We start from the raw sequence: 11,670 nt of genomic DNA, 5'->3' as shown, positions 1-11,670 counted from the left end.
TAACAACAAACAACCTAACTTATCTTACACACAGAGATCACACTAACGTGATGCAACAAATGAACAAATCCACAAGGGCCGTGATGAGGATTCGAACCTACGTCCGGGAGCATCCCAGACATTGCCTCTTAACTCTTTTACCCTGTCGTAGCTCAGTCGATTAAGGCAGTGTCTGGGATGCTCCCGGACGCAGGTTCGAATCCTTGTCACGGCCCTTGTGGATTTGTTCTAACTTATCTTACACCTAATTATGTACCCTTAGATCTATGAGAGGTTAGGCTTAATTATCCTCATCTTTCTCAGGTCCTGTACAGAATTAATATTACAAAACATGGATTTTTTTAGGGGAACGCAACAGTCCATATTTGATACATACCACAGGTAATGTACCATCAATTTTGGAGGACAGGTTGAATTAATTCATAATTTATATCCCATCAACACAACATATAACGTGTTGCGCAGTTTAAGGGTTAATGCTATTTTCAAACTAGATTAAATACTAAACATTTACAAAGAAATCAATGTACAATATATAACACAGAAAAGAATTTCATGTAATATTATTGTTTCTTACCTCAACATCCAAAGCAACTATATCAACTTCAAGGCCTAAAATAGATCCCAGGTCCGGAGATGTGCGCCCAAAGTCACCATGAACAAATTCCTTGATGTAAGTTCCAGCTTGTGTTGTTAGATGAAGCTGTAACACATTAATTATACGTCAGTTTTGTAATCAAACTAAATGGCAAAACTTCATTAATTGTACACTCTGAAAAACTAAAAGAAGGATATACAACATTATAACATTCTAAGATTATTATCATTTCTAAGATTATTATAAGATTATTATTTCTAAGATTCTAAGATTATTATCATTTCAAACCCCAACCTGTGGTGGTGTACCCAAAGTGACTTGGCCACCTGTACCTTCGTCATGCACAGAAACCCACATATTACTCATTGTTTCTTCAACTGGTCGTTAAGCCTATGCAATGGCTGTGGCTCCTGAGGAGCAACACAGTTCACTGGGGGAAGGGGCGAGAATAGGAATAAAATGGGAGGTTCGGCAAGGGCCACCTGAATCAATCGGCTCATCTGGCTAGAATGGCTGGTTAGACATCGGGTCCAGTGGGCATGACAGGGTTGGTATTCCTATCAGTACCAATTCAGACCCTTCAGCGGTTACCCCCTGCATATATATTCAGTGTTACCCCTGAGATTGCCAATGTGCTTGTACCTCCCAGTGTTCCATGAAGGCTGGGCAGGGCACTGAAGTTCAATTTAAGTTCATTTGTGTTGAAAAGGTATTTTTGTTAACTTCTCAATATCCCTTCTCCCTCTCAGACTCATAGGGGGGCGACCAGGACCCAGAGTCAGACTGTGATGGAAACTGGGCTCTGCTGCTTTGGCTGTGATGGAAACTGGGCTCTGCTGCTCTGGCTGTGATGGAAACTGGGCTCTGCTGCTCTGGCTGTGATGGAAACTGGGCTCTGCTGCTCTGGCTGTGTTGGCCCCAGATCCATTGCCATCATTGACTCACCCTTCTGATTCTCCCCATACCTTGGCCACTTTTGTGGCTGGAATGTCTCTCATGACCTCAGTGGTGACTGACTTGCTACCTTGAGTACCTCCATCTCTAATTATTACCACTTCACCTGGGAAAATATGGCATCATGAATGCACTCGAACCAGCACCACTTCCTCTACCACTCCTAATGTCCATGATCTGTTTGGCCCACCTATGTGGATATAATATTTTGATGTCATAACTGATACTCCTACTGCCACTGATTCATAACCGATACCTACTGCCACTGATTATTTATACCTGTACAAATGCCTCGATCAATCGGTACATTCACATATTATCCATAAAGCATTTGCCAAGTGTCAGGAGACATATTTTTCCTGCTCTCTCGTGCACTGAATTAAGTACGAAATTGCATAGTGCACCAGTGATGTGCACCGTGATTCAACTTTCTGAATATAACTTTTCCACAGTCGTGTTGGGTGTCGTTGGACAGCCCATGACATTTGCTAGCCATTGATGTCACTCTGATAGCTGTATCAGGTCTGTGAAGGAAATTACAGGAGGGAGTTGATTTCAGGGAAATTTTGTACAAGTCAAGTGTAGAAAGGGGGGTATGGGGGGGTTAACGACCGTAGACCACCCCCCCTATCACGTGTCCACCTCGTGAGAGAGGGGGTAGCGTCATGAGGCAGGTACGCCATTGGCCAAGGCTCCTGGGCCTCAGGAATGCTGAACCGTGATTGGGCAAGACGCTGAGGGGTACAGCATAGTACCCCAGAGGCAGACTTGGCGGGAAAAGACATTGCTGTCAGAGGACGTTGCTGTCAGAGGACGTAATTTCTTGTGCTAGGCCAAGCATTAGGAAATACCGCCTGCAACGTTACTAAAGTCACGCCTATCATCTTGCTATCTTTCCGTGTGCCGTGCGTAAGAATCCGGTAGTCGGAAAGGTGCTTGTACCGAACCGTGTGAACTTGTCATCTAGCCGCGTAATTGTGGGACGCCATCTTAGAGCAACTGGACTGAGTGAGGTGTTAATTATCGGACTACGAAAGTGACATCCGCCGTCTATCGTATCTGTGCTTGAAGGTACTGCAGCGAGACGTGCTAGAGAAGGTTTCAGTGTTATGAGAGAAACCTTAAAAGTTCTAATTCTGAGGAACAGTGAAAGACTCCGTCTCGGGTCTCGTGTACCGTGTAACACTTTGTACCGTCGTATCCTGGGGTACCGTGTCAAGTGGAAGGGCGTGGTACCGCATCCCTGCTGTTGTGCGCGCACCCTGGTCTGCCTAAGCCGGTGTGTCGCACCACCCTGGTCTCTGTGTGTGGAGCTAACCCCGTGGTCTAGGACCCTGTGCTCCACCTGACCATGTGTAGGAAGTGAGGACGCCTACGTCATCATCCAGCAGCAGCAGTGGGAGTGTGAGGTTGTCGGGTATATGAGTGAAAGGGAGTGTTGCGGGCCCGCCGATTGATGTAAGTACACTGTTTCCGTTTGAGTAATAAAACTCTGAAGCTGGGTTCGCCCCAGTGTTCCGTCTGTCCTCTGTCCCTGTGACCACCTGGTGAGGTGAATGGGAATTGGAGACGTGTGAGTCTACCCTGTTTGCCGTCATCAAGTTGAGGTTGGGCCCAACTGTGATTTTTGACTTGTGTGAGGACACCTAGTGACACATTCAGAGGTAGAGTAAAGTGAGTTATTTGCTTCTATTTTTTCTATGTGCCGCGTATGTTTTCCTGTAATTTGATTCCCTTTTTCAGCAGTGAAAGTGGTAACAGGGAGGTTTCCCTTGGTTATAAATTTTACTGTTGTGTTGTGGTAAAATGTGAATTATTGGTGGATAATTTACTGGGGGAAGTCATTTACAAGTTTTGCCGTGAGTGGCAAGGATGTACTGTGTTGTACTGTGATGTACTGTGTTGTACCGTGTGTAAACCGTAGACAAGTTTGTCCTTGGTGGAAGGTGTTGTGTACTGTGAAGGATTCCGTGAGAATTAAAGTCAGTTAACGTCACCGGGGGTCACGATTTACTTAACAAGGTCACTTGTTTTGTTGAACATTGTTGTGATTAACGTAGAGACGTGTAAAGGCAACAGTCACAGTGAAGTTCACGCAGTGGAGGAATTGTCAAGTGAAGACTAACGTAGTGTTAACGATTTAACGAGCTGTCGTTAATTGATTGATTAACGTAAGGGGTTGACGGTCTGTTATGATCGGAGTCAATTGCGCTGTAATTAAGCTGCTGTAATTCGTTGGACTGATCAGATCTGTCTGCGGACAGAGTGATTAAGCACTCGTAGCTAATTAAAGATAATTAGTAACCGCCACTTAGTGAATTCACCGGGTGTTGATGTTGTTATTTACACGGAATGTCTTGTAACCTTGTGTGTGGTACAGTAGTCTACCCTCGTTAAGGTAATCTTGTCGTAAGACCGGAAGAGAACTGTCAGTTGAGAGACAGTAGGCTTTATCAATACTCGTCTGAATTAATAGGCTGTTGTATTCAGTAATTAATTGGGAATTACTCACCGAATGCTTGACTTTCAAGTTGATGTAATTAATTGATTTACGAGTTATTGCTGCCATTTAAGTGTCGTTGAGACACGTATGTATTAACGTAATTGTTTAAATTCGATTAGAGTAACTTTTGTTGTTGATTGTCCTGAGAGACAAGTGTTAACGTAAGATTTTTTATAAGGGGTTATCATTCTTGGATTAACCGCCTTGTTACTTGGTACCTCGTTGAGGGCAGCGAGCGCCAGTCAAGTTTTTGTGATTATAGTACTGATCACTGTGAAGCCGTGACAATATTGATTGCAAGCTTGCGTCACCAGTGGGCACCATTTTGTTCAGTTAGTGTCATTAGTCAGTCAGCGACGACGGGATAAGGATACCGTGGGTCCATCAGGCTGTTGATTAGCTGTTCTTGAATGTGCCACTGGAGTGACAGTAAAGTAACGTAAATTCACTGTGTAGTAGTTTTAGTTCTTGTTTTGTGAATAAATTGTTTTGTTATAGAAAACAGTCGTTTACGTCAAACCTTCCAATATTACTGCCCCACATTTCATGTTCTGCAACGCTTTGCCTGCTTATGTTCATATCAAGTCTGTATCTAAAGCTCGAGTCCATTGCACAGCACCACACTTCTATAAATAAGAAGTGAGAATCCATCGGCTACCATTTATTAGTTGTCAACTAGGAGGAGCCAGCGACCTAAGTGACAGGTGTTACCCGAGTGGTTTCGCCTGGCGGTTTGCTCCCTCGGTCCTATGATCTTAGGCTTTAAGATTAAATATCTGCCACTGGCAGCTCTTGCTGTTTAAGGTCTGCCTCTCTTGCGAGGTAGTTACGATTAACGTAACATCAATAGGACTTAACACTTTCGCGCTCTCGGCGCTCAAAAAAAATCAATACCCCACATGCTTTCGGCACTTCGCGCGCCTATGCGGTAAGACCGAAAAAGTGTACACTCTTTTGACTGTCCTGACAATAATTGAAGGCGCACGTATTTAAATTTGGTATCACTGTGTTCGCAATGAAATTGTCTATAAGAGCATACCTATAAAATGCCGCCCAAGCATAAGGAGTATCAACACCAAATAAAAAACTATGCAGATCACTCGCCGAGAGCGCCAAACAGCAACAAAATGTTTCCACTCTCTTAATGGTTGCGAAGTCTACAGTTGTCCTACATCGCTAATTTTGGTATCATTGGAATCGCAATAAAATTCTCTACACGGACATATGCATATGAATGTTTAATATAGGTAATTGCCCACCCGCAAGAGTGTGTGAAGTGGAGAGTAGTTAGCCGCGAGTGCACTGGCGAAAACACAGGGGGGAAATCATGCTTGGAAAGTTTATACATTTATACGTTTCCTGACCCTACTTTTCTATGTACGTATTTCTTTTTTATACCAATGTGTTCGCAATAAAATTTTCTATAAGATGAAATGTATAACATTTGTACAAAGCATGTGTAAGAGAAGTGCCAAATATAGAACCACGTCGCTCGGTATGCGTTCGCGGCAGAAACGAACGCATTGTTTTCGTTCGTTTGATGTTTGTCATGTTTATACTTGTTGAAACATTTTATAATTTGTATGACAGTGATTGCAGTAAAATTCCCTACACAGACATATACATAACACATACAAATATTTCCCACGTGTTGGATATATCAACGGCTAAAGGGAACCCACTGCCACACGCCCGCCACACCACAGAGCCACACCCCCAAACATACTTTGTGTTTTTTTTTTTTACTCATAGAAGTTTGTGATATAATATTCTTTCTGGTACCAAAAAATTTGCAAATAAATTCTCTACAAAACGTATATAATCTGAGAGTATCCTCATCCATTTCAGTTAAAAAATGGAATTTATAGAAATATTTTTTCGATGGACTAGAAAAGTAGGCTGTTATGTGGAATCGTAAGAAAAAACGGCGACGAGTTATCTCTAATCTAAAGCGCGAAAGTGTTAATTCTTTTGATAATCGTCAAAGAAAAAAAATCTCACACCAAGTTCCCATCATATTTCCCGTCCAAGTTCCCCAGTCATACTGGTGTTGCAATCATTAGGAAGTAGGAAACATTAATGGCCGAGTTACATACCACCCCCACACAGTTAACTCCAGAGCATTTCATGGAAAGACATATGCCCTTTACTGTGTTCCATTTTAATTCTTCCATATCCTGGTTGCATGTCCTGATTTTCCGGATTATCAGAAACTTTTCTTACCAACTGTTTCTTTACACTCACTCTCTTGATGAAGCCCTCATTGAATCAGACCACTTTAAACATGGGTAAACTTATGTCTCTAATCCTGTATTGGCCTCCCAAGTGATATTTAGGATCTTTGAATCACCTGAACTTTGATTTTATGCTATACAATCATAAAGGCTTAGCTCTTTCTTCTTATAATAACTTTGGACTACAATAAAGAACGTTAAATACCAACCTTAAAAAAATTATCATCAACGGGTGAGGCTTTCATGCTATGGATAACTCTGGGTCTGGTGGCAAGTGGGCGTCTGTGGAGAACTCGAAGCGGTGTCTTCTGCTGGAGGGTAAGCTCTGGCACAGTTGTTAATCTCTCCAGTATAGCAGGATTATATCCTTTGCGTGAAACACAAAGGGCACAATAAGCCTTAGTTTTCTCTTCTTCACCTTCTTTTAGGTTTTTTATATCTTTCCTGAAAAAAACAGCATTGAATGTAACGAAATGCTTCTTTCAGGAAGAGCTCCAGTGGCTCCCTGAAGCTATCTTGCTGAGATTGCTCTATCTAATGGGTCACATCAGTTGCAAGAGTTTTGTGTAGCCTAGAGGGGATCAGAGCCAGAACCTGGCCACCCCTTCACAGAGACACAGAGTGAGTAACAATTCGCCACCCCCACCGGAAAGGCATTCAGAAAGTCAGCAAAGCTTTATAGACAACTGGAGAGTTCACAGAAAACAACCAGCATTGGATATAACGAAATGCCATTTTCTGGGCGAGTCCTGAAGGCTCCCCTGAGCTATCAAGGGTGATATGTAATTAGTACAACGTCGATTCAACGTACCCCGATTCAACGAATCTCCGGCTAGGTCGCACTTTTCAGGTCGGATTTACTCACCCGGTTCGATGAACAATGGTTCACCGAAGCGGGGGACGTGCAGATAAGCTTACGATGTCGGGACAGAGTTCACAGACTGGTGGAAAACTTTCACATTCTATCACAGGTTACAATTAACACTATCAGTCACTTTGGACCGGACTCGTGTCCATTATTTTTCTCCCGAGTCCTAACTTTGGACCGGACTTGCGTCCACTACAAAAATATTTGTATAAAATTCATCTTTTATCCAATCGACCTCGGGATAGTATAAAAATAAGCGCCTTTAGAATGTGCACAATTTGATACCAAAATGAAAGATGTAACATGAAACTTGATGTCTGAACACCTATATGATTGTAAATAGGCTTTTGGTCAAAATTTTAAAATATTTGTTAAAATTCTATTCATTATGCTATTATGTTGGGACTAGTTTTAAAATGCGCGCCTTTACGTCGCAAACAGTTTGATACCAAAATGAAAGATGTAACACACAAATTTATGTCGGAACACTGGAAAGATATAAATAATTTTGTGATGGTGAGCTTCCAGAATTAAAATATTTGTTAAAATTCCAGTTATTGCTCTATTATTATGGGACTAGTTTTAAAATACGCGCCTTTTTATTGCGAACAATTTGATACCAAAACGAAAGACGTAACACGAAAATTGATGTTATCAAACTGAACGAGTATACACATTACCTGGTTGATACCTGGTTGATACTTGGTTGATGGGGTTCTGGGAGTTCTTCTACTCCCCAAGCCCAGCCCGAGGCCAGGCTTGACTTGTGAGAGTTTGGTCCACCAGGGTGTTGCTTGGAGCGGCCCGCAGGCCAGGCTTGACTTGTGAGAGTCTGGTCCACCAGGCTGTTGCTTGGAGCGGCCCGCAGGCCAGGCTTGACTTGTGAGAGTCTGGTCCACCAGGCTGTTGCTTGGAGCGGCCCGCAGGCCAGGCTTGACTTGTGAGAGTTTGGTCCACCAGGCTGTTGCTTGGAGCGGCCTGAGGCCAGGCTTGACTTGTGAGAGCTTGGTCCACCAGGCTGTTGCTTGGAGCGGCCCAAGGCCAGGCTTGACTTGTGAGAGTTTGGTCCACCAGGCTGTTGCTTGGAGTGGCCCGCAGGCCCACATACCCACCACAGCCCAGTTGATCAACATTAGGTTATTAGGTTGCTGCTGCGGTACACTGCAACATTAGGTTGCAGTGTTGTACAAATTGGTGCTCGTTCACGGGTAACTTTTGGCTTTTCTGCGGGGAGGCACTCTAACTTTTGTACATTATATTCATACACATCTGTAGGGAATTTAATTGCGAACACAATGATACCAAAACGAGTAACGTAGCACGAGAATTAAGGTGAGAAAAATGGAACGAGCATGCACATTTTACTGATTTTGTGCACTCATGGGTAACTTTTGCTGACTTTAGGCTTTGCTGTTGGGAGTCAAGCCAGGCTTTTGGACATTATATTTATACACACCTGTAGGGAATTTAATTGCAAACACAATGATACCAAAACGAGCGACGTAGCACGAGAATTAAGGTGAGAAAGCTGAAACGAGTATACATATTTAGGTGTCACCACGCGCTTGCCCACACGCTCGCCCGCATGCCGGGTGCATGACCCCTAAGTTGACCGTGCGCCTGCCCGGTGACAGATAGTGTTAATAATTCCCTCACATGACAAGTACGATCACACAAGTGGACCACACAAGTTGTCCACAAGTGGACCACACAAGTTGTCCACAAGTGGACCACAAGCTTACGATGTTGGGACAGTTCATAGAGTGGTGGAAAACTTTCACATTCTATCACAGGTTACAATTAACACTTTCGCGCTCTCGGCGCTCAAAAAAAAACAATACCCCAGATGCTTTCGGCACTTCGCGCACCTACGCGGTAAGACCGAAAAAGTGTACACTCTTTTGACTGTCCTGACAACAATTGAAGGCGCACGTATTTAAATTTCGTATCACTGTGTTCGCAATGAAATTGTCTATAAGAGCATACCTATAAAATGCCGCCCAAGCATAAGGAGTATCAACACCAAATAAAAAACTATGCAGATCACTCGCCGAGAGCGCCAAACAGCAACAAAATGTTTCCACTCTCTTAATGGTTGCGAAGCCTACAGTTGTCCTACATCGCTAATTTTGGTGTCATTGGAATCGCAATAAAATTCTCTACACGGACATATGCATATGAATGTTTAATATAGGTAATTGCCCACCCGCAAGAGTGTGTGAAGTGGAGAGTAGTTAGCCGCGAGCGCACTGGCGAAAACACAGGGGGGAAATCATGCTTGGAAAGTTTATACGTTTCCTGACCCTACTTTTCTATGTACGTATTTCTTTTTTATACCAATGTGTTCGCAATAAAATTTTCTATAAGATGAACTGTATAACATTTGTACAAAGCATGTGTAAGAGAAGCGCCAAATATAGAACCACGTCGCTCAGTATGCGTTCGCGGCAGAAACGAACGCATTGTTTTCGTTCGTTTGATGTTTATCATGTTTATACTTGTTGAAACATTTTATAATTTGTATGACAGTGATCACAGTAAAATTCCCTACACAGACATATACATAACACATACAAATATTTCCCACGTGTTGGATATATCAACGGCTAAAGGGAACCCACTGCCACACGCTCGCCACACCCCCAAACATACTTTGTGTATTTTTTTTTTTACTCATAGAAGTTTATGTGATATAATATTCATTCTGGTACCAAAAAATTCGCAAATAAATTCTCTACAAAACAAAAGTATCCCCATCCATTTCGGTTAAGAAATGGAATTTATAAAAATATTTTTTCGATTGACGAGAAAACTAGGCTGTTATGCGGAATCGTAAGAAAAAACAGCGACGAGTTATCTCTAATCTAAAGCGCGAAAGTGTTAATAATTCCGTCATAAGACAAGTTGGATCACAAAAGTGGACCACACAACAAGTGAACCATAAGAACCAAACACCAGCCAGAATGGTCCACACAAGTGAACGAGAGTGTTTCCATGATTTTCGTTCACCGATTTGTGGCACATGTATCTTTGCAAATTAATTTAAAGGCTGAAGCGTGAATAGCAAGCTAAAGTGTTGAAATCTTCTTATACACATTTTCTGTGATGAAACAAGATGAGTGAGGGTGGACAAATAAAGGAATACTGTACAGTAAACCTCACTGTAAAGTGAGGTTTCACTCACTTTCGTCTGTGTCGTCATAGTTCAGTGACCCATGACTTTGAACGTTTCAGATTAATAAATCATTTCTAAAACTGAAGTTTTAGTAACTCTTTATTATCTAATTAAACTAAACTTTTAATAACGCTTTATTATCTAATTAACTAAATAAAACCAAAAATATTCTGTAATATGATAGACATTTCTGTAATATGATAGACATCTGCTATTCGAGAAATTATTCTTGTTATTGGCTGCACAACTCCAGCGTGAGTGGACGGGCCTAATCCGTGTGCACACAACACCATGCGTGTTTTGTTCGATTTCGTCGCCACAGTTCAGTAACCTACGGCTTCGAAACAATAAAACTAATAAATCAGTTCTAAAGTAAGTATTTTTTATGATACACACCCTCACTTCATGCCTCTCTCTTTCCCCCCCCCCCCAAGATCCCCTTCTGGGATGTGGCTCAGTAGATTGCCTGGAGACAGCCTGGAGAATCTCCATCTAATACAATATTCATGAAACAAATATTTATATAATTTTTTATTATCCTAATAATATTACTAAACAAACATATATACAAAAGTAATATTACATACGCACTCTCTGCTTCACTGGTCACGTAGTTCAACTCAACACCCATCCATCCCTCCATACCTCCCTCTCTCCATCCATCCATCCCTCCATCCATCCTTCCCTCCATCCATCTATATATCCATCCGTCCCTCTCTCCTTCCATCCATATATCCCTCCCTCTCTCCTTCCATGTGCAGATATGTCCAACAAAGCCACAGAATGAACACTCCAGCCTCATGACAAATCGAAACTGTGCCGCGAATCTGTGACGTCACAGGGTAGAGGGCACTAGATATTATGGAGGGATATTAAAGAGGTCACAAGCAGGTTGACCACTGAACTCAACATCTGGTTCCTAGACGATGGCACCCTGGCAGGGACACAGGAGTCCCTGCTAGAAGATCTACAGCTGGTGAAATCTAAGGGCGAGGAGGACTCACCCTAAACCCATCAAAGTGTGAAATCATCTCATCCAGCCAACCAATCATAGATCTAGTATGAATCATATTGCCAGGAGCCCCAGTGAGCGTTCCCACCAACAGTGTGCTGCTATGGGCATCTCTGGGCTCGAGCGCCATTGAGGTAATCCTCAAGGAAAAGCTGAACAACCTGAGGAGGATGGAGGGAAGAATAGGGGCTTTGGATTTCCACAATGCTTCTCACAAGGCCTGGCTTTGCCCAGACTGACCTATTTCCTAAGGTGTGCTCCCTCCTTTGACAGCCCAAAATTAACAGAATATGACTCACTCCTAAGGTCAATAACCATGAAAGTGT

The 11,670-nt window shown here is 42.6% G+C and overlaps 1 protein-coding gene across 2 annotated transcripts in view; it reads right to left on the bottom strand.

Annotated features, from left to right (window-relative positions):
- Window positions 1-538: 538 nt before the first annotated feature.
- The window catches only part of LOC123746734 (Pseudouridine synthase 10), a 37,295-nt gene continuing 26,163 nt past the window's right edge, over window positions 539-11,670 (bottom strand). For both annotated transcript variants that reach the window (XM_045728482.2, XM_045728484.2), the window contains exons 8-9: window positions 6,499-6,733; window positions 539-703 (exon numbers count right to left, since the gene is read on the bottom strand). In XM_045728482.2, coding sequence (XP_045584438.2) covers window positions 554-703; window positions 6,499-6,733 — 385 coding nt within the window. In that variant the 3' untranslated portion in view covers window positions 539-553. The remainder of the gene's footprint in view (window positions 704-6,498; window positions 6,734-11,670) is intronic.

Source organism: Procambarus clarkii, chromosome 85 (assembly GCF_040958095.1).
Source record: "Procambarus clarkii isolate CNS0578487 chromosome 85, FALCON_Pclarkii_2.0, whole genome shotgun sequence".
Lineage (NCBI taxonomy): Eukaryota > Metazoa > Arthropoda > Malacostraca > Decapoda > Cambaridae > Procambarus > Procambarus clarkii.
This window is presented reverse-complemented; position numbering and strand designations above follow the sequence as displayed.